Source organism: Cucurbita pepo, chromosome 8 (genome assembly GCF_057944985.1).
Source record: "Cucurbita pepo subsp. pepo isolate OVF chromosome 8, ASM5794498v1, whole genome shotgun sequence".
NCBI classification, from domain to species: domain Eukaryota; kingdom Viridiplantae; phylum Streptophyta; class Magnoliopsida; order Cucurbitales; family Cucurbitaceae; genus Cucurbita; species Cucurbita pepo.
In genome coordinates this window covers 8,304,173-8,327,697 of record NC_141805.1, presented here as the reverse complement: position 1 = coordinate 8,327,697, position 23,525 = coordinate 8,304,173, and the positions used below count along the sequence as shown (strand labels likewise).

Genomic DNA, 23,525 nt, shown 5'->3' with positions numbered 1-23,525 from the left:
ATAATAATAATTTATTATTATTTATTTTAAAACAAAAAAGGAACCAATTTTCACTCTTCCCAGATTCGGTAAGCATTAAAATTATTGTTTTAAATTCTACTTAATTAAAAGCGGGTTTGTTATTATAACAATATTAATTAATTAATTAATTTGATATGAAAAAAAAAAAAAAAAAAAAAAAAAAAAAAAAAAAAAAAAAACAACAAAATGATTTTGTTCGTTTTGGTTCGAACTTTGTGTTTGCACTTCCTATAAAGGAGAGTTTGAAGGTTGCTCGAACTTAAAAGAGTAACTATATAGTGATTTTGGATTGTCGAAGATTTGTCCATTTTATTTCACTTGCCTATATTTATGCATAGATCCCTTCTCGATCCATCTTTTTACAAAGGGACTCGATAATTACAAACATCATGTATGAGGGTAAAAACATTATAAGAGTTTTGACCGTGTCCCTATTCTCTTTTTTATCCTTCAACTATAACACACTGTGATATCACCCTCTACACCACAGCAACTTCCTCGATCTTCTTTTCCTTGATGAATCCAACACGAAGATCACTGCCACAGCAGTCTGATTCAGGAAGTCTCCAGTTCCGACCACCTTCCGACATTCTCTTTACGAACTCGACTAAGTTCCTCCAGTTTTGGGGTTCAAAAAGGTCCTTGTTCATCCTCAAGTAAGTGAATGCAGCCAAACCATTTCCAGATTCTGATCTACTAGTAGCTAAAATTTGCTCATAAGCTGCTATATCATACCTTTCCAATGCATTTTCACCAGCAAGTTCAGCCTTAGCATCCCTTGTAGCCATCTTCACTTGTGTAACCAATCCTTCTGGTGAGCAATTTGCATAGCCAGGCTGCTGTCCATCTTTCATTTCCATACAAGTGAAGTTCAACACAACTCCATGTTTAGCCAGCATCTTTGCAATAGGCAAGTAACCGTCTCGGTGTCGAGTGTTGTAGTACCCCGCGGTTAACTCGGCAGCATGGGATCGTGTTCCATAATGCCAGTGAATGCCAGCTACTTTTGCTGATAGCTTTGCACCAGTTCCATGGAAAATTCCCTTTGCAGCTGATATGACTCTATCGCCGTGCTGTAATAGCTCACCCGAGTACCATTCGAGAAAGAATTTGCCATATTCCGAGTTCCATGTTCCTGTCCTTTTGAAGAATCCGGAATCTTCAGGGAATTGGTTGTATTGACCTGAATCATTTGGTCCTCCACTGCTTCCCCAATCTCTTTTTCCAATGGCCTCTGCTGCTGCCTCCAGGGATGCTCTCATATACTGTTCAACACAGAACACATATCATACATAAGTTCGGGTTGCTCAACAGCCCCTAGTTTGATATTGATGTAGCAAGATCCTGTTATCACTTTTCTCAAATACGTTCGAGATTAATACGAAATACGTATATCGAGTCTATCATGGATACCTTGTCATAACATTGGAATTCCCCAATTCCTGGAAATCTCCAAGTTCCATTGCTCTCTGGATAAGATGGATATCTGAGTTCCCCACATGGACCAGCCCCAACTTGAACTTCCTGTAGTTGCACATGAACTTCAGTAGGCGAATATGAAGATGAAGGAGAGATCTAAATGAATTGTAGATGCATACCATGATTACTTCTCCTAAGTAGTCTCTAAATCGATCCCGGAAGCTCCTCATGTAGTCAGCATAAACTTGGATTGGTGTTCTTCCTTTGAGCACGGGTAACGAATCACATCCCAACGAGATGTATTCCGGATTCCTTCTGCCTGATTTGTCTGTGTAAACGAGATCTGGGTTCTTGCTTATTTCTTCAAGCACCCATGGTGGCAAAGGAATGCTGAAAGATAAAAGAGAGAAGGTTAAATGAATTTTGCAAAGTGAATTGAGAAAGAATCCTTGCTTGGATTGTTACCTGCAAGAATCTCCAACATTCCCTCCACACTGATGAAAAGACATGACTACTTGGAGCTTCAAGCCATGCCTTTGAACCATCTGCACAAGCTCAGCATAACCTTCCCAGTTGTATTTCATAGGTCCATCTTTCTCCACCAATCCCCACCAAGCATCCACCATAACTCCTTCCACACCTGCACTCTTCAAGGCCATCAAACTCGCATTCGTTGTTCGAGGTTTGTTCAAACTCCCTCCAAGACTAACCGTGTCAAGAGGAAGCATTACAAACACAGGAACTCTCAAGTCATTTGTGTGGTGATTCAAAGATAGAGAGTGAAGTTTCTCCATTTTGTTACTACCCCTTTCCATCTTAATCTCCTGTAAGGAACTTCTTATTCGGAGACAGCTCGGTGGCTTCGCTTGCTTGAAGGAGATTATGCCATGGAGATCTTCAAGAAGAGGAGCCTTTATGATCTTCGTATCGTTCAGATGGATGAAAGAAGTCGATGACCGTAACGTTAAAGTCATTTTTTCAGCAGAACGTCTTACAAAAGAGAAGGTATAGAAATGTATGAGAAAAGAGAAGGTATAGACATGTATGAAGATGCTGCATATATATGAACAAAGATCTCTGAAAAATGTTTACACACTTTTCAACTTTGAAGGAGACAACAAAGGCTGTGGGCTCGCGTTTAGAAGGAAAAAGTACATAAAATCAAAACTTGTTGGCTTTACCTTTTCAAAGTCGTTTTCGATATTACTCGTTTATTTACTTCCATATTCTTTGAATTATAAAAATCAAAACCCCAAAAGTTCATTTAGAAGTTCTAGTTATAAACAATGCCAATATGCATCCTTCATTTCAATCATATCTATAACAATGCAAAGGCAAGCCAAATCACTCAAACTAACAAATCCAAGATCTTTTCACCTTAGCCTTCTAAAGATTACTAAATTGGAAGCCTTCTCTACCCCGGGTCCTCGAGCTGTTCTTTTTCTTTTGATGAATATATTCATAAGTTTCTGATCAAACAAAACCAAGTTCATAAATGTTCTACATTTTCCTTTGCTCCCTAACGTTAGATCTTTAAAATTTCTCAAATGGATTCTGTTCACACCAGAAAAAGTAGCTGCAAAATCTGATCATTGAGAGAGAAAATATCTTGAAGTTGCTAAAATATTTCTGATATTTTTTTGGGGACCAATACCCTGTTAACTGAACTTGTCCTGGTGCAAGCTTTAATTTTTAGCTACTCTCCAACTTTTAAGTGATTTTTGGTAGCTCTAAAAGTATATCTTCAATGGCTAAACTCTGAGAGGTTTCAAAGATCAGAGATCTAAGTGACTAATATATCTTACTTTGAGTTTTGATATCCCTTTTCTATTATTTTTCCCCTTTTGGTAGACCAAAAAAGGGCAAGAGAAAAAGTGGAATTCTCTCTCTCCCTAAAGCTGAACACTACATCTCTTCCTCTGTTAAGTTTACTTGGCCAAAACTACGAGAAGCCCACAAAGAAAGTGATTTGTGGACTTTTCTTCACACTGCTATGTGTGGATGGCAAAAAAACTTTGGGAATATTGAAGTTTTATTGGTGTTGGTTTCATTAGGATAAGAAAGACTGAAGAAGGCATCTTTCAGCTTACACATGTGGCTGAAACAAAGAGTTTTCTTTCCTATCCTGGTTTTATGTTTTCTAATTGTAAAAACCAAGCAAAATCCCCACAGTGCTCCACTGATTGGAACTTATTACTTTCTAAATTTGTTTCATAGGCTCCAAAGAAATGGTGATATTGAGCAACGTGCACAATGTGGTGATATGATCAAAATCTTATCTGCAGCAAGATTTCTAGTCTTATTTTGTTTTTTGGTAGGAGATTTTTTCAAAGATACCCATTAGAGCAAGGTTCAAGGAAATGCATCCACCACCTTCAGCTTTTTTTAGCCTGCCCAACACAAGGCCCAAACTTTGTAGACATCATGAGTTTCCCTTATGAAACTCACTTCAAGATTCAAACACGCTTTGAACGTGCGACCTTTGCGTAGCATAAACCACAAGCCTTAGCCAATAGAGCCACCCCTTTTTTCTCATCTCACTCCTCTGCTAGAAGCTTACTGTTATTGCTAGAACAACGACATTCTTCCCTTGAGGTGCTCAAGTGATTTCAAGGCTTTCTGCTTTTTTCTTTTTTTTTTTTTTAATCTACCTCATGAAAATGAGAGGTTAAATTTGAAAGATCGAGGGCAAAAGATTCTCGTTGTGTTGGCCAATTGGATTGGAAAGGAAAGCAGAAACTTGGATTGGGAAAGATCCAAACTTTGATTTTGACAGTTCAGTCTTTTAGAGAAGAAGAAGAACTAAGCTGAGCTGTGGCCATGTCATTGTTAGGCCAACCATTAGATTTTTCTGTGGAGGTCATTAGTTCTTATCCCTTCCCAAGTTTTTTTTTCCTTTTTCCTTTTCCCTCTCATGAAAGCCAAAAGGAAAATGAGGAGGAAAGAAAATAGGCTGATAGAGAGAAAATATGATTTTGATCTAAGGCTGGAAATTTTAAGGTCCCATCTGATAATGTTGCAGAATAAATGTGTTTCTCAAAAATTGGAAGCAAGAAACTCTATTTGGAATGGAATTGTGTGATCAAATGGCTATCAAATTTTTGACTCGTGAAAAATACATTTAGCTTTCGATCATACTAATAAAGTTAAGTTTACATTTTGAGCTAAGGAATTTGGGTAAACACAACCACCAAAAAAGTACCAACTTTTGGGGTAAAGGAAGACACAGATTGCATGTTCATTCAATTTCAAGGCAGAGTTTTTCGTGGATCTCCATCTTCACAGTATCAATGTAAGAGCTCAAATTTTACATTTTCTTCTTTTCTGGCCCAATATTTATGGTACTTAAGTTCTAAATATGACAAAGATTAAGAGTGACCACTTGTATGTTTTAAACAAATTAATGTAAAGAACTCCAATGGATACCAATTTTGTTTTTAGACATCCCTTTCTTTGTTTTGTTTTGGTTTGTTTTTAACTTATTTTTTTGTGGGATGTTAGTGTACAAGTTCTATACTCAAGACCTTGTAGAAACTCTAGTTTAGAAGTTTTCATTGGGCCACCAACTCTCTCTGTTCACATTGAACACTTAAAAGGTCTCCATCTGAAAAGCCTAACAAAACAAATGAGAACTCAAAAAGCTAAGTGGTTACACCTACAAAACCAAGTGTAAAGTACTGTATTTTATGAATCCAACCTTCTCAGGCGAAAGGTTTAGTTATCCAAATACTAGTTTAAGTCATTATACCTACAACCAAAATAGAAATAGATCATTCTCGCAGTGAGTATCGTCTCGATCAATATAACAATATGAATTAAGTAAGATGGCCATAGAGATGAAACTGAATGAACTGAAAAAAAGACTACATTTCAAGTATCATAGCCTAATGGAGTATGCTACATATATGAAACATTTATAAACTTTACCTTGTAACTACCTAGCGGTCAAGCCCCTTGCCTTAGAAAACAGATCCGATAGGTTCATTGTCTAGCTTCTATCCCATAAAAGATAGGCTGTTGACTTTTCGGGAGAAATATCACAGGTGCACTAACCCCGTTGATCGGTGAAACTGTAGAAAAAAGTGTTTCCTATTTCATGGAGATAAGAAGAATAATATGACTAACTCCTAAACAAAAAAGATATGAAAGAAATGAAACTTACCTTCCAAATGGAATATGACAAAGACCTTCTTTCCCTTAAAATATCTTTGAACTCCGAAGATATTTGCCCGAAACTATTTCTCAGTTATCCTATGGATCTTGCAATCTCCAAGAATTCTGTGAAACTGATATTTTAGACAGTATCCAAGACAGAATTGACATTTGACACGTCCCTTTGTCTTGTCTTTTTTCTTTGCATACTTCCATCTCTTAGTTAGGGCAGCCATTCAAGTTACTCGTCAAAATAAAGAACAAAACTCAATTTCAGGAACAACTAATCAAGATTTTAGATCACAAGAGGAAGTTCTGCATTATTAGGCCTTGCCAGGCAAAAAAAGTTGACACTTAATCTCCTGGTTTGAACATTCCAAGACAATACAATATACTGAAACCATCAGTCAGTTCACAAGGTACTGATTGTGCATGTTTAGCATAGAGATGTAAGAGACAGAGTGATGACCACGTATATGATCCAAGTTCCTACCCATGTTATAGAATAAGCATTGAATTTAAATGATATTACATAGTAGCAATATGCAGAGAAAGGTACAAAATGAATATGCATATAGAAGGAAAAGTGAGAATCAAATGCATTTGGATAATGTTGCACATCAATACAGTTTTGGGAAGAAATGAAAGCAAACATCAGTTGCTTGACTCAGTATCGTTACAAGCCATTTACAAAATAAGGAAGATATGAAGGCACCCCTTGCAAATCCATGTGATAATACAAAAGTTCAAGTATCCTCTAGGAACTAATGAGTACATCCTGAGAATCATGTTATTCCATCACACAGTATTGTTGGTCACCTTCTAAAGATATAATTATCTCAAAATCTATGATACAATCCTTACTTAGATGTATACTGCTAAATTTAGACGAAATAACTGGATTAATCCCAGTGAAGGAACTTCAAGACTCAGCTACAGGAAACACAGACCCGATTTTGTTTCCTAATCGATAGCACTTGATATTAACAGGATATGGTCCGAGCTCAACATGGTTATCCTCTCCGCCAAGGAAGAAGCATAGTGTATACAGTGCAAGTTCAAACTCGGGGCTAACTCCTACTAAAGTGCTTGAGACAGATTTGAGAACACCATTCCATTCAAACTGAATGGTAAGCAATTGAGTTTCTGAATCAGGCTGCAGGGGTAGCAAACAAATAGTTAAGTAAGAGACATGGATTAGATTACAGAGAAGAGAATGCTTATCTTCCAAAAAGTGAGGCAAGCTCTAGAATTTAAAGTGGGAAAGGCCGATCTAATGAAAACTAAGTTTGGTGAAATAACACAAATTTAATCGTCTGAAGAATGTCAGGAAAATGAAGGTTATTCTTGTATGGTAACCACAAAAGGCCTGAATCATAAATGATCATTTAGTTTCTTTTAATAGCCTGGATGATGCTGCATGGCAACTTATTTCTTTACATCTCAACATCAAATACCACCAAAAGAAAAAAAACGTGAAGTTGAGTTACTTACAAACTGGCCACGTCGTCTGGGGAAAATATAACCTTGATAGTCAACACTCCCTTTAGCTTCTTCAAGGTAAAACTAGATTTGGAATAAATGCACATGGAAGAAAAGTCAGACATAAAGGAAGATAATAAGTTCCGGAAACTCCAGCAAAGAAAATACTAATATTAAGAAAATGATAGGTTCGTTAGATTTGGGGACAAAACATTATATTCATTTACGGACAAGAACTCAGTCAACTTCACAATTTAAAAATGTATTCTAAGACGAACTTATCCAAGTTGTTCATTTCCATTTAAGGGGAGGATCCAGAGTTTACAAACGATGTAGAAAGATTTTACTTTCTAGCTTTTCTTATTATATATATCATTTGGAAATTAGCAAATTAGAGAGAAAACCTTAAAATTTTTACCTTTTTATATAGTTTTTTAACCTAAGACAAGCTAAGAGGGCAACATTTTCCTTCTTTGTTCCGCCCCCTTGCTATTAACCTTGGTGAATACATGAAGGGCCTCAACGGTTAGATACAATATTAACCAGATCGATTATTTATATCTTAAATTTCAAGCATTATCTTTTGTGATAGCTAATCTCAGGAAGGCACTAACCTGAAGCCAGTTGTGGAAACCAGAAACCTCTTGTCCACCTTGTTGCTTGATTTCTCCAACAAAAACATGTTCAAAGGCAGAAGAGGAATGAGATGTTCCACCCCGACCATAAAGATCGAACCACAGACTGGTCAGCATACGTTTGAAATCTTGATAGTCATTGGATGTAACTCCCTTGTATGAAAGGTACTTATGAAGGTACTTAATTGGTGCAGTTCTACTAATTTCTTCTATGAATGCAGCCTGCTCTTGCCTCTCCTCAGGTGTCACAACTTCTTTGCTCCCTTGATCGGGATTGTAGTTATCAAGTAGAGAGCAAAAACGTGAAAATGTTGGCTTCCTAAATACGTCTTCATTAACCCAACTAAAGAGGCTTGCTTGTGCCATATCTTCCCTTCCATGGACCCTTTTTCCTTCACCACAATCAATTTCATAATCTTGTCCAGGTACCAAACGATTTAAATCAAGTTCCCATAGCTTGTTACAGGCCCGGGCAAAATCAGCAAGCTCGTCCTCAGAGGGTTCTAGCTCAGCACCTACTTCCACCTCATCAGAATAGTTTTGTTCACTGGCAGGCCGTTTGTATCCTTCCCAATTTTCTACCTGCACCTAAAAATTTATTGCAGAGGAGTAAATTTTAGAGTTTGTTTGAACTCCAAGCAACTATCATGAAACCTCTCAAAGTTCACCACTAGTCAAAAATCGAAAAGACTTGCACAGAAACTAGGTGAAAATGCCACTTTTATAAATTAAAAATGAGTAAATTGAAATGCATGGTAAGCATGATCTTGTAATAGAAACATCAAACATCACAAATCCTCTGAATCCTCCAAACAGCAGACTACCACCACATAGATGACGGCATTATCCCAAGGTAAACACCCATTTGTAGACTAAAACATGATTGTTTTTTTTGTATGCCTTTATATAAAATTATTTTTCTCAATGAAAGTTTGGTTTCTTTCTCTAAAAAAAGGAAAAAAGGAAAAAAGGAAAAAAAGATAGTATGATTGGAAAAGGTATGACTAATTATGCATCTGTAGCTAAATATGCCACACTCAAGATTTGCTAACCATAACTAATGCTACTGCCCACCCCAATTATCAACTAATAAACACAAACAACTTTTAGTTCTAAATAAACATCATAAATGCTCATGATTATCATGCTTACAAACATTGCTTACTTCAAGAGATAAACCAATAATTTCATGTTTATGCTCGTACACCATCCAAGTCAGGCATTCAGAATCATTGACATCTTGCATAACGTTAAGGCTCCCTTTAATGTAATGTATAAAAGAACTGAAATTTTGTTACAAGTTCTCTTCCAAGCAAGTATATCGACTAATTAACCATATAAAACAACACATCCAACGTGTATTTGTCAAAATGCTTTTTGTATGATAAGTAACCTTGTGATGTTTCCTAGGTGCCTTTTTGTGGACAGTCTCCCACCCATCATTGTTCTCCTCAGAGCCCTCCTGTGCCAGTTAATACCATTAGAATATATAAGTGAAAAGAACTAAGTCCTCGTTTGATACCAATTGATTTTTGGTTTCTAGTTGTTGGTTCTTAGATTTTGAACATTGTGCATGTTTTCACATTATTTTTCTACCATGGATTTCATCATTCTTAAAGAGAACATTTGAATTCTTCGCTAAATTCAAAAACTAAAACAAGATTTTAAAAACTACTTTTTTAGTTTTCTAAACATGGCTTGGTTTGTGAAAATATATAAAAAGTAGATATAAAACAAGGAAACCCCCATTTATAGGCTTCAATTTCGAAACCTAAAAATCAAAAACCAAATGGTGATCAATTAGGGCCCAATCAGTTTCACGAAATAGAAAACATGGAAAATTAAAGAAGAGAAAAATACCTTTTTAGCCCACTGATCTCTGTTGTAACCATGCTCGCTACCATATTCACCCTGTTCACACGTTTCATATGAAGTCAGCCATTTTATCAATCAGATTGGAGGAAATGAAACTGCTATTTGGACTAAACTAGTGATAAAATAGCTGAAAACATCAATCCACATAATTGAATCTAATAAAAGAAAATGTCAAAAAAATAATTCTAATAAAAGCAACTACAGCATTTATCATCACTAGCGGGAAAAGTTCTCTTTCTAGAATAAGCAACTTGAGTGATACCAAGATAAGAATCAAATGATAAGACCCTAGAAGAGGTCGAAATAACAAAGCTTGTACAATTTACTCGATATACATACCAGGATACCTACTACAGATGTTTAATATCTATGTATAATATACATATACACATACGTATATATGTATATACGTAATTCATTGATGCATGAAATTTACAAATGGGATGTAAAATTTATCACAGCAAAGCCTTGAGATTCTTGAATGGGTGCCCCAATAGGAACTGAGATGAGAAAATCGTTAACATTCTAGGACAAACCAAATGCCAGCCAAAGTAAGAATCTCCTTGCAAATGAACAGTATATAAAGATGTGACTCTGGGTTTCATCAGCAGGTTTACAAAGAGAACACCACCCAGGTGATAAAGCCATGAATAGCATAAGCCTTTGGAGAACATTTTTGGTATTGATGACTGTGCGATAGCTCCCAAAGGAAAATTTGGAGTTTCTTTGGGTAGTTGTCCTTCTATATGGGTTTAGACAAAGAGGTCTCACTGAGGTAAGTGATACGACCCATGTCTGCTAAAAGAGAATTAGTAGAGAATTTCCCATAGGATTAGGGATTAAGGGGCCATATCAGCCAATTCAAAGTTTCCCAATGTAAAGCTATGAAGAAGACCCTGCCTCGAGTAAACTCTGAAATCTTCACCCTACTCGCTCCATATCTACCATCCAACACTATGGAGCTTCTTTCTTTCGATGGGAACTGTTCTATTCTTCAGAGGTGGGGTTATGGCCATTATCAGGGTGAGTGGTGGTGGGAGGGGTGGGCTTGGTCATGGTTTGCCATTTCTTATAAAAAGTCTCTATCCGCTCAAGGCCTACACTTTCAATGGTATTATATTGTTATACCATATGCTAAGCAGTAATTTTATTCAAACCCCACTTCCAACAAAATTATCAATGTAACAACTTTCTAATGACAGTTGAATATAGATTTGAATATCTTCATTCGCTAGTAACCATTAACTACAGATTCAAAGTAGTTTTATAGTTTCTCACATAAATTCAAGGGTGTATTTTCTCTGCTTCCTATTAATTACCCAACTGAAATGTGAATCTAAACTTGCAAAATGCCTAAATCTCATTGGAAGGAAAGAACAGTAGAGCGACTTGAGAGTAGTATAACAATGAGAAAAAATGATCCACAGATCTAACCTGCTGTCGTTGACCAGAAATCCTCGAACCCTCAACCTCCCACTCCTCCTCACGCCGCGAACGACCCTCTTTCTGCAAAATCGATCAATAACACCCCAGATTTCAATTCCACATAAAATCCAATTCAAAACCACAAATACATTCAATTCCACAATCAATCTCAGCCCAAAACCGACCTCATTGTCCCTCCGATTCGAATCATTCCCATGTCTTCGATCATGTCCCCGATCTCCCCCATCTCGATCCGCATCCTCCTCCCCAGTGACTACCTGCACAATCCCAAGCCCAAATCATCACAAAACATGTTAAAAACCAAATCCACTATCACAAAACCCAGAGGTACCTGAGCCCAAGTGGATCTGGATCGTTCGTCACGAGACTGGGGAGCCGATTGTTCGTTGTTGTTGTTGTTGTCGTCGTCGTGGCCGATTGCGACATCTATGAGACCCTTGATTAAACCCTCCATTTTCAGATACAGAGATACACAGAGAGAGAGTGAATTGAGAGTAGCGAAGGAGGTGGTTGAATAAAAGGTAAGGTCTGGAAAGATGGCGGGTAATTGCAACGTTGAAATTGAATGGAAAGGTGCCAAGTGGCTGATTGTGAGTGGTGGTTCTTTGGACTGCCGACACAGCTGGGTAGATGTAATAATGTATGTATAATTATTATTTTATCCAATTGGATTTCAATTCGTGTCCGAATCGCCTCAAAATATCTATGCGCCTATTAAGTGTTTGATAGCTTCATTTAAGGAGTTGAAGGTAACGATTTTACGGGTTTGGATCGAAGAAAAGGAGGCCAACCAGAATGGATTATGCCGAATCATAAGAACTAGATCGACCGATACGAAATAATAATCGTAGTTTCCATGTGAGGGGCACAATCGATATTACATAAAAAGTTATAGAATTTTGAGCTTTTGCAGGTGTGAATGAACGTAAAAGGTGCATGAGGTTCACGCGCATGTGCCCAAGAGAGTGCAGACATGTGAGAAGTGCATGGCAACGTGTGGCAGGTCCCGATTCGTCCTATTTGACTCTTATTTATTTGTTCTGTCGATATCTATCAATATCGACCCAGAAACTTATTGATATAGGTTTAATTGGAGGAAATTGAGGAGTGATAGTTGAATTACTAGTGTTTTATGTGAAAAGGGGGATTATCAACTTGTAAAATATGGTAAGCATGTTGATCATGTGATTAAGGACTTAGCCACGTTGATATGTTATTGATTGTATGAGTAACTATCAAATAGACTTGTATGCTATGTTCCTCTTGTGTGGACCTATTGTAATATGTGACACCTTTGGAAAAAGAAACCTCTTTTTATGGTAGAACAATGAAAGAGCCACTAGACGAACTCTAGTGATGATTATTTCACACGTACACTTTATAGTTTGATGGATGATAGGTTGAGAGGTCATATTGCCTATTAATATACTATACCCTGCAAAACCCTCTGACTAACGCATTAAGTGCTAAGTCAGGACATGAGTATTCCTAATCATTGAAATGTTAGCTACTTCAAGCCGCTAGAAGGATCCAGTAAACAAGTCTATTTGACTAAGTGCGAGTCTTACATATGAGTTCGAAGATCATAAATAAGCATAAACAGAAGGAATAGGAATAGGCTAGTCGGAATAGTTTGAAACATGCATTGCCACCTAAGAAACCCATAGTGTCTTTGGGCACGACAAATTCACCCTTGGAATGACGCCCTTCACAGATAGCAATTTGAGAGGCAATACATGTGAAGAACTCGAGCTAAACTAGAATAGGCGATCCAAGCTTATGAAATGAAATGATGGTTGGATTGAGAACTCTATCCATATCGAAAACTTTAGATGAGTCATTGATTGGATAATTTAAAATAATGAAATAAATAATTAAGGTAACTTGTTAATTAATTATTTTGTTTTCTCAAAAGTAAGGCACATTCCATGATCGAGATGCCAGTTATATACTTGGTCAAATTATTTCTTTTTTTTCCAAAAGTAAGAGACATTGCATGATCGACGCCAGTGTGGACGAGTTAGAGGCTTAGGGATTATGTTTAGACCCGAGTTTATGTCGTGTCAAAGGTTTATGTTTTTCTGTTATGAACTTTTTCATTTTGTTAAAGTGAACTTTTTCATGTTGTTAAATTACTTTAAATTATGGTGGTTTCACTAGTAAACAACCATTACAATTGTAATTTGTGTCTATTTTATTCTTAAATTGGGTAAAAGGATATTTAATATGTTCTTAAATTTTTAATCTTTCTAATTAATTTTATTATATAAGTTTTTTTTTTTTTTTTTTTTTTTTTTTTTTTTTTTTTTTTTTTGAGAAGTTATTCAAAAAAAAAAAAAAAAAAAAAACAAACAAAATGGCAAAGCTTGGATTTTCACGTATATGGAATAGGATGGTCAGATTTTCTTAAATAATAAGGCCGATTCAGTCACTTTCCACTGCTCCTGCCTCTCAACTCTCAAGCAACCTTCTTCTGCTTGGGATAAAAGATCATTTTCATTTCACTCAGAAGAACGAAGCTACAATACAAATCCAACAACCAAAAATTGGGTCATATGAACAAATCAATCACAAAATAAAGCCTCTAATAAGGCTCGATCTCTGTACGAAACTCTTATTTCTTTCTGACCAAATCTATCGTTCCCCAAGTAATCTCCCTCTATCGTTGCTCGTCAAACTCTGAACTCGCCAACGTTCGGGTTCTTGTCGATGTAGATAACAATCTCTTTGATCAAAAAAGAAAGGAGAAAAAGAGAAAACCATGAATGAAGCCATTATCCACCCCATGTTCAGTATGAATCAAATCTCAAGCAAATTCATATCCTTTTAATGGAGTCCATGTATGCTCCTGAGAGGAGTACTCTCAATCTGGACAAAAAGCTGTTCATCTTGTTCTTTGTACCATGAGGAAAAGACCTGATTGGAGTGACAGATGCAATAACAACAAAGTTTTCACCATTATCAACATCTATCCGGAACAAATCATCAAAAACTGATCTGAATTTATCTAGCAATGTCTCAAAGAACAACTTATCAAGAGGAATCACATTCATCACAAGAATCCCATGTTCAGAAAGAATTGATCTAGCACTCAAAAGAACATCTCTCTCAACGAACCCCAATGGTGGAGCACCAATGCCGTTTCGAGCATCACTTGAATCCAAGTCAACCATGATCACATCATACTCAGAAGACATATGTGCACCATTGGATCCACACTTGTGCTTCTTATTCGACCTCGAAGCATTTTCAAGAAATTCGGTGGCGTCTCCAATGGAGATGTGAAGAAATTCATTCTCTACCAATCCAAAATACTGCTGTGCAACTCTGACAACCTCCATGTCCAGTTCCACACCCTCAACTTTAAAATCCAAATGGGTTGCAAGGAAGGTGAGCAGAGCCCCACCCCCAACTCCAATGCACAGGGCTTTCGGTCTATGACCAGTTTGAATCTGTTCATCAATGGAGGAAGCAATTAATGAAAGGCTTGCCGCCATTGGAGGTAAGTAAGGATGAACTAGAACCCTAGAAGAATCTAGTTTGAACTCGATGTTTTGAATTTCAACGCCATCTAGACTAAGACTAGCAGCAGGAATTATACGAATTTCTGTTTGAATCAAGTTCGGCATCCTCTTGAACCGTAAACGTCTCCTAAATTCCCTAGTTTCAAACATTTCCTTCCCCGATTCTCTCTCGATTTCCACATTCTCAATCAGAAATTCACCAACGGAAGAACCGATGCATCTCTCCAAAACTACTCTACATATCACATCATCGACGAAACTAAGAATCGGTACTTCAGGAATTCCATATTTGAAACATGATTTGGGAAATAAAGCAAGAAAAAGCGGCTGTAAACTCACCACCAGTCGACTCTCGGACGATTTAGCCGAATCCTCGTCCGACGAACGATAGTAAACGGAAAGCGAATCATCGGCCACCATCGGTTCTTGATTTCCGACTAGAATGAGGCGCGAAATTCCAGGAGAATCGTAGAGAAGCTGATAGTGTCCAGATTCAGTGGAAAAAATCCAGTCCGTTTCAAGGCCGAACGGAACGAACATCACGGCCACAGAAGGGGAATCGGTGAACTGGATGGGTGAATCGAGCACGGAAAGTCGGAGAGAAGAATGAGAGTGAAATGGATGAGGGAAAGAAAACGATATGAAACGAGAAGGGCTTAAAGCTTCGAACATATGCTGATCAAGAGCCATTGATTTGGTTTGATTAGAGATGGAAAGGATTAGCAACCGCAACACATTCTACGGCGGTCGTCGGCGTGGCGTTGGAGAAAGCAGGGTTTGAGGAATCCATTGGAGAGACATTTTAGTTGCAGAGAATTGGGGATGACGAAGGCTTGGGGATTTTCATGATACCCTAAAAATTTTTCTATTTGACACGACTTTTGAATATGGAGTTTTCTAATTTTTTTTTCTAACATTAATTAATATTATTATTAAAATATGGCACGGTCCCGTTCGGTTCTAACCCTATTTTTGAATTGGTCTAGTTGACCTTAAAAAAAAATGTCAACCGGCATAAATTTCCGATTTTTCAGAAATTCAACTCAACCCAAATGAAAAAAAAATCTAACTCAACCCAGTAAAAATTACCAATAAAAATTGCTAAGATATGTTATAAAATGATTATATTAACTCGTTTAGCTAAAAACTAGCATGATTATGGCGTTTAATCATGTAAAAAGAAATGGGAGTTAGCGACAATGTATAAATGACCAAAATGTCCTTGAACGTAGATTCAAGTACTTTGGTTTAAGTGATTTATAGATATAAATCTTATGAAAATCATGATTAAGATGACTCTAATAAGTTTACGGCATTCGTGCATTTACCGACTTCTAAGATTTCACGATAGTTTTGCTTCCATTAGTTTGATAAATGACTTTAGAACCCAACCTTCGTGCTCTAAGATCGTAACTAGCCTAGGAGCTCATCTAGGCAATGCTAGAAACAAGGTTACATGAAATAAATCCTTAAATTGCCCTTAAAAATCTAGTTAAACATCATGACATTAGGGACATTCGAGCTAGCTTACATTGCATATGAGTTATTGCAAACGTTATCATTAAAGTCGAGACTACTCCGTATCCGGTTTTGGTATGTTATATGAATTATTAAAGACATTTATTTGAACATATTAGTGTTCCTACCTCGATCGTTAGGTCGATGATAGAATACTGTTGACTATGACTTCGATTGGTTTGGTAAGGTGGTGCATTGAGGTTCGATCATGATTTGTATCATGTATTGTGTATGAAAATGGATAGGGTCCTTCAATAGGGCTCTTGCTCCATAAACCCGCTTGAGGAGGGATGAGAGACAACACGGGAAACCAATAGTTGGCAGACAAGATGAATCACTCCCTATACATTATAGTAGGACAATATTGCATCATTGATTATGTAGTGGGGTCGCTGGCTAACTTATCAGAGATAATTACGAAGTACCATGCATGTTGTCTATAACGTCCCTCATGTATTAAAACCAAATACAAAGACACGCCTCAGATATTCATGGATTTTTCGAGCATACGCAAATATAAGTAAGCAAAGTGAAATGAGCATAAATGGCTCTCAAAACCCCACGGGTTCTTTTTTCGAAACACAATGAATAAATGCTACAATATTTTTTTTTTCTTCTTATTTTTTGCTTTAACATTATTTCTTGTATTCGTCAAACAAAAAACTGGACGGGAGCAAAACCATTTTTTGGTGTTGGTTTCAGATCATACGTGTTAGAATCATCAATTTTGAGCGTTCCTCACAATAATGTTGAAAAATATTATCCGTAACTCATTTTTTTCACCGGGTGCTTCAAATGGCCCCATTATTGTTTTCAATTAGGGTTTCGATTTGGACTCCGTATATACAGTGCTACAGGCTCATTTTCTTTGAAATTCAAGTCCTACTACTATTTCTATGGAAACATTAAGTTTTTAGAAAGAGAAAGTAGTTTCTCTACCCTAAAATACGGACAAAAAAGCCACAAAAGATACCTTGACTTTCGTCGAACCGAAAGCTGGACGAGAGCAAAACCATTTTTGGGTGCTGGTTGCAAATCATACGTGTCATAATCATCAAATTTGAGCATTTCTTACAATAATGTGAAAAATATCATTCGTAACTTTGTTTTTTCACCGCGTGTTTCAAATGACCCAATTAGGGGTTTTAGTTTTGAGCCTGTATATATCAGTCGTGAACTTAGCCTTATTTATGAAACTTTGCAAGAATCCTAGAAGGACCTCTAACATTGCGATGTCTAGCATTGTTGTGGTTCATGAATTCATCCTTCTAAATAAGCTCTTGGTTGGAATCATTTGTGAACTTAGCCTTATTTGTGAAACTTTGCAAGAATCTTAGAAGGACCTCTAGCATTGTTGGCGCTTATCACTAGGATAAGCTCTTGGTTGGAATCATTCGTGAACTTGGCATTATTTGTGAAACTTTGCAAGAATCCTGAACCTCTAGCATTGCAAAGTCTAGCATTGTTGGCGCTTATCACCGGGATAAGAAACTCAATCTTATCCATATATTATAGACCTTTTAGGTTCTAACGTGTAACCAAAATGATGTGATGAGTATGAAATCAAAGATAATTATGCATATTTGATGACTCTAATCGATAATATGGAAGTTATAAGTATGTTAATTAGGTCTAATTTCTTAAATACTAACCTTTTTAAACTTTTTTTTTTTTTTTTCCATAAGGGTAAAGACGTTGTTAGTTACTAATGGTGCTTGTTTTCACAACTTCACTGAGAGGAAATAGGTTGTGATCCCCACATGCATGATAAACAATGGGCGACCTTCAAGTGGTGGCGCCATCAAGCCATGTGAGGGCCAAGATTGATTAGTGTCATGATGCAACTGAGGAGGATGGTGCATCATCCAACCCACCAAGAGTGTGCATTCAAGCCAAGCTGAGGCATACACAAGGTTCGAGAGAACAAGGTAATACGAGCACACATTTCTTCCTTGAGCCATCACCTAGTGTGAGAGTATCAAGTTGGCTCTCTTGTAGTGATGTCGGGATGGCTTCACACGTGTGCTCAAAGAGTCATCAACAAGATGGCTTCACACGAGTGGCAAGACCAGCATCCGCTCAAGAATAGAGCATCAAGCTGAACGTGGGTGACATAGTGAACGAAGTTGCAACAAGACCAAATAAGTGTTAGTGTAGCATTTGTCACAGGAAGGTGGCCAATTGAAAAGTTGGCGACAGTTTAGTGCCAACACGTGGTTGAGTTACAAGCTTCTCGACTTTGCTTCAGAAAAGGGTTGTGGCCATTACAAGAGAATGTCGTGATACACAAGCCCATGTTGTGATCGTAAAGAGATGTGGCATGACGAGTGAATGTTAGGACTTTGCTTCAGAAAAGGGTTGTGGCCATTACAAGAGAATGTCGTGATACACAAGCCCATGTTGTGATCGTAAAGAGATGTGGCATGACGAGTGAATGTTGGGATACAAATCTATGTACAGCTTAGAGAATACGACGGTTTGGGCCAAGATAGCCACGTTTGGGGTGGCTCCTCCTAGCTCATGCGAGGAATATTGATGCTAGCTTTTTCCATGGTTTGTCTAGTGAGTCGGAGCCGAGTCCAAAAAGTGGTGAAGTTACGTCCCTGGAGGGGATAGCCCACAACCATTGGGTAAGTTGTGTTTTATTGTGCTTATGTTGCGAGTCTTGGAGATCGAGAAAAAGTCTGACAGTGGGATAACGCATAAGTAGTGCACAAGTTCTGTATTCATTATGGAAAAATGAACAAGTCAGCGTGTCAAGTGAGCAGCCAGTCCGATAATCGGGTTGTCATCGAGACGATGCCGAGACTAAGTGTGGTAGAGTATCACAATCAACGATAGGAATGTGCCCCCAAAAAAGGTATCGATGATAATGACTAGGTTAAATGGGAGAAAGCGTCACAACCTCACTAAGATAAAGTAGGTTGTGACCCCTACACACAAGACAGACAAGGGGCCTCAAGTGGCACCCATTCGGCCACGTGATGACCAAGATTGAGAAGTGTCATGATGCGACCGAATAGGACAGTGCATCATTAAACACACCACAAGAGTGTGCATTCAAGCCAAGCTAAGGCATACACAAGGCTTGAGAGAATGAAGTGACATGAGTGTCGAAGACCAGCTTGAAGTCGGAGTTATGACTAGGTAGGGCCCCAAGTGGGGCCCTCACCTCAAAAGTCAGGTTTCGATATGAGTTTCAGCATGCGACTCATGAGTTAAGTCCGTCTATATGAAAGATGAAAGCTCATCAAATTTTGTGTCAATCATGATCGTATAACTACTCGCCAAAATGACATCTACTCGAGAAAGATTGGAAATGCCTTAAAATGTACTAGAGGAAGAGGCATGGTGTCAGCTCTCCACCACCCCTAGGTCCTGGGCCTAGGCAACGAGCTACCCTATGCGACATATGTATGTCACAGTATCGGCGTGTGGGACAAACATCTTGGGAGTCTACCTTTGAAAATGTCTTACAAGGACAGTGTCGACATTGCACCCTATCCCATGTGTCGGAGGTAGGATTATGTACCTATTGTTTGGAACGAATTTCGTAAATGATTTGGCGTGGACACGAGAGGCTCCAATGCCTCGATAGAACTCAAATGGATGGATGTTCACAATGCCTTGATGAGATAAACAACACACATATCTATCCCGAGACATCACATCATGATGCATGAATTGTTCGATGAAAACCTAGATGTGTTGCATCGAGAGACCTTGGTATAGAATAGAGGCAAAGTTGAGCCAAATGACTTACCTAGCATAAGGCAAGTTGGTGAGGGTCACAAACTATTAAACATACAGCATATGTAGCCGAACAAATTCAGATTCCACACAAGTTGTGTTCAGTTGGTAAACCTCGCAGGACTTAAGTTTCCCCCGTCAAACCTTGTCGTGAGTGTGCTAAGATCACTACACCATAACACTTGCTATGAAGGTCACGGAGATAGCCATCATGAAACATTTCAAGTTTCAGAGATGTCTGGTTGCAATACTTTGTTGAAAGTTACTAATCACTCCCCTTCAACCGTGGCTGTATTAGAATTAATACTCAGTGTAAACAAATTAATTCAATAAGCCGCGTAGAAGAAAACCCACGAATGACTGAAAAATCTGAATATTATTTATCTGATAGATACCCAAAATGAAAGCCAAGAAGATTATGGCAAAAAAAGGGCAGATTCAAGAACAAGAACAAGAACAGGCAGAATCCATACATACAGATTTAACCTCTCGCTTCCCTAACCTCATATCTACACGATCCACAGACTGATCTCAAACCATAAAAGAAAAAAGAGTTCAATCCCAATCTCATGTTCTTCCCCTTCTGCAGATTCCCGTTTTCTCACTTAAGATCTTCAACCACGAAACCACAAACTGTTCTTCTTCCGTAGTTTCTTTAGTTTTTGTTTTTGATTTATCTTCGAGTTTAACTATATGTAAAATCTAAGCGGCGGCGACGGTGCCGGCGCGGAAAGGATAGTCCGGCGGAGGAGAGGACTTATTAGGTGAAGCGGATCTTCTTCTTTGTTGATCCTTTTTTCTCAGAGCTTTCATGGCGGCCGATGATGATCTTCTCCATTTTTTCTCTTTTGCTTCGTCTATTTCAATTTGTTCTTGTCTGCAATCTTCGCTACAGAATGGTGTATCTCCTCTGTACAAATTATGAAACGAAATGATTTTAGCCCTAAATCCCTGTTTGGTTACTGAGAAAATATGAACCAAATATTTTCCCGGAAAGAAAATCCCATTAATCAAATAAACTCCCCTAAATCCCCCAAAAAAACAGAGAGAACTCAACGAACCTGTACATGAAGATATCGGCGTCATTCCCAAGGGGCTTCCGGCAAAGGAAGCAGGAATCCAAGAAATGGGAAGGTCTAGAGCAGGCGACGGCGGAGAGGCTACGGAAGCTTCTGGATAAGAAGCAGTGGCCGGAGATGCCAGGTTCCATGTCGCCGGCGAAGGAGGCGAGGCCGTCGTCGTCATCGTCTTGGAGGAAGCAGGATTTCCTTGTGGAGGTGGTGGGGTTTGAGGAATCCATTGGAGAGAAAGAGAGAGAGAGATTTGAGTTGCAGAGAAATGAAGATGGTGAAGGTTTTAAAGAATCCGTTGCCTCGGATTACAAGTTGCGGAAATTGGATGTAAATTTACATCCATGTCCTTCTAGCTGCTCCCATCAAAGTTTCTCGATTTTTTAAAATTTTATTTTATTATTATATTAAATTAAAAAATTTAACCATAAATTTATTAATTAAAAGTTTAAAATTTTATTAGAAAATCAATATAGATAATTTAATGATGTATTAAATACTTTTAACTAAATTTATAATTTAATTTTTTTCATAATAAGTTATAGAAAAAAAAAATAAGCATAAGCTTTCCGACTTTTTTATCATTGACTATTACGACCTCTAAGTAATCAATTTTTTTTGGTATATTACACTGATCATTTGTACGGTAAATTTTTAAATTTTTAAATTTTATATTTAATATAATTATAACATATATGGAAGTTTAAGAAGAAATTTTGGTATTAATTTAATTATTTTGATAGAGAAAACGAATAATATTATGTTAAATTAGAGTTTTTTTTTTTTAATTTTTAGAATATGTTTAGAAAAACATGATATTAAAATCACTATTATTCTTTAAAAAAAATGTTTGGATTTTATGCAATGGCATGAATGTAAATAAGTAGAAAATGAAGGGTAAACAAAATACACCTCATTTCCATAATAAAAATATCTTTTCACACAGTCTTCACTCTCTAGAGCTAGGTGGGCCCCACGCTAGGCTTTTTCTCTGGACTCGAGGCTCTGGCGCTGGTGACGTCATAAGGGAGGAGAGGTCCCACGCTCTCTCGGGTTGCGCGTGAACTTGACTTGCTTCACACCGTTTGCCATTAATTGGATTTCCCTTCCTAATACAAACCTATGTTTTAACCAATAAAAAAAAATTATATAAAGGAAATTAAAAATTTAAAAAAAAAAAAAAAAAAACTCTAATTTAACCAATAAAAAAATAGCCTATTAATTTAATAATTAAAATTTCACGGACTAAATTAATAATTTAATTTTTAAAAAAAATATGTGCATGAAAAATTATGATTTGAAAAAACGAGCTAAACTCGAACCAGAAGAATTCTCTCTCAAATAACGTTGTACTTCATCAATGAATTACTATACGAAACCTCATAAATGTATTTCTATCTATTTTTTATTTTATTATGAATTAAAGAAATTGAGTTATTGATTTAATTTTATTGGAAAAAAATTCCCAACACTATTTTCAATTTTGTAATTGAATCTTTCTATACAAACTTTTAAAAGTGGTTTCACCATTTTCAACTAACGTTGAAAATTTTGCATTGTGGAAAATTCTTATTTGGATTATTCGGTCAATCCAATAAAATTAAATGGGTCCACAACCAATCACTTTTTTTTTTTATTTCAAAATTAAATTTATTAGAAATGTCGATGTTGAATCAGTTCACCTAATGTACTGTCGAAACCCATTAAAACCGTTTAGAATAACAAAATTAATGCTTTTAGGTTCATATTTATGCAATATCACATTATTTTAACGAACCCCAATAAAGCTTTTAATGCATCGAGGTAGTTGGTATCAATTAGGTGATACGAGAACGAGACCTAACAAAGTCTCGATTATTGTTAAAGCAAGCAAACATCAAGCTTTTCAACCGAATCATAAGAAACCATATGGTGTGAAGCTTTTTAACATGATGAATGTTTCGACCCATATGAAATTCGTAGGTACTTTCTTTAAAGGAAGAATCACGTAATTTACTCTTTATTTATAAAATTAAATCGAAAAAGAGAATTACATTTATTTTCTCAATTATTTAAATGAAATTTAATTAGGGAAGAAAATGGAGTGCATTCCTTAGTTTGAGGAGCATGGTGACAAAAATATTATTATTTTTTTAATTTTTTAAAATGATTTATTAAATAATATTTAAAAAAAAAAAAAGAAAAAGTAGGTAACTTGGAGTCAAAGAACAAAGAGTCTAAAGGCGTAGACTTTCATGAGTTGAACAAAGAGGTGGTTTTGGTCACGGGTGGCATTTAATGCTCTCTTAATTATTTTCTAAATTTAATTAATTAATTTCTTTTAAAAAAAAAAAAAAAAACATTTTCTATTATTTTCTTTTTTTTCTTTTTTTTATTTCCTTTTCAATTATTGTTGCCTTGGGTTTTTTTGTCATTTCATATGAGCTTTAATTATGACTCATAGGATAAAAAAAAAAATCAATAATTAGATTATAATTTTTTTTTATTATTATTAATTTGGCCATAAAATAATTGAATTTGAAGGGGAAGGTGTAGAACACGCGCTAGAAACTACAAGTGGGGAGTGGTAGGGTGAAAAAATAACGAATAAAATAGAAATAAAAAAAGAAAAGAAATTGTACGATTTCACTTTT

At 36.7% G+C, this 23,525-nt stretch overlaps 4 protein-coding genes across 5 annotated transcripts; all 4 read right to left on the bottom strand.

The window, feature by feature from the left end:
- Positions 1–303: 303 nt before the first annotated feature.
- On the bottom strand, positions 304–6,018 carry LOC111800363 (beta-amylase 3, chloroplastic). 2 transcript variants are annotated; one of them, XM_023684014.2, is made up of 6 exons: positions 5,603–6,018; positions 5,368–5,510; positions 1,906–2,430; positions 1,620–1,830; positions 1,435–1,545; positions 304–1,286 (listed from the first exon to the last, which is right to left on the bottom strand). In XM_023684014.2, the coding sequence occupies exons 3-6, from the start codon at positions 2,412–2,414 to the stop codon at positions 501–503; spliced, it is 1,617 nt and encodes a 538-aa protein (XP_023539782.2). In that variant the 5' UTR covers positions 2,415–2,430; positions 5,368–5,510; positions 5,603–6,018; the 3' UTR covers positions 304–500. The 2 variants fall into 2 exon arrangements, with proteins under 2 accessions (XP_023539782.2, XP_023539781.2); XM_023684013.2 differs by lacking the exons at positions 5,368–5,510; positions 5,603–6,018 and having other exon boundaries at positions 1,906–2,450.
- Positions 6,019–6,167: 149 nt separating this feature from the next.
- LOC111800364 (uncharacterized) lies at positions 6,168–11,560 on the bottom strand. The gene is made up of 8 exons (XM_023684015.2): positions 11,362–11,560; positions 11,195–11,287; positions 11,019–11,090; positions 9,570–9,620; positions 9,103–9,171; positions 7,689–8,297; positions 7,087–7,158; positions 6,168–6,748 (listed from the first exon to the last, which is right to left on the bottom strand). The coding sequence occupies exons 1-8, from the start codon at positions 11,482–11,484 to the stop codon at positions 6,515–6,517; spliced, it is 1,323 nt and encodes a 440-aa protein (XP_023539783.1). The 5' UTR covers positions 11,485–11,560; the 3' UTR covers positions 6,168–6,514.
- A 1,947-nt stretch (positions 11,561–13,507) lies between these two features.
- LOC111800278 (uncharacterized) lies at positions 13,508–15,424 on the bottom strand. Its single transcript, XM_023683893.2, has one exon. It carries the CDS (start codon positions 15,242–15,244, stop codon positions 13,847–13,849), a length of 1,398 nt encoding a protein of 465 aa, XP_023539661.2. The 5' UTR covers positions 15,245–15,424; the 3' UTR covers positions 13,508–13,846.
- A 4,755-nt stretch (positions 15,425–20,179) lies between these two features.
- Positions 20,180–21,167, bottom strand: LOC111800279 (FCS-Like Zinc finger 2). Its single transcript, XM_023683894.2, has 2 exons — positions 20,884–21,167; positions 20,180–20,732 (listed from the first exon to the last, which is right to left on the bottom strand). The coding sequence occupies exons 1-2, from the start codon at positions 21,120–21,122 to the stop codon at positions 20,525–20,527; spliced, it is 447 nt and encodes a 148-aa protein (XP_023539662.1). The 5' UTR covers positions 21,123–21,167; the 3' UTR covers positions 20,180–20,524.
- Between the last annotated feature and the right edge of the window lie 2,358 nt (positions 21,168–23,525).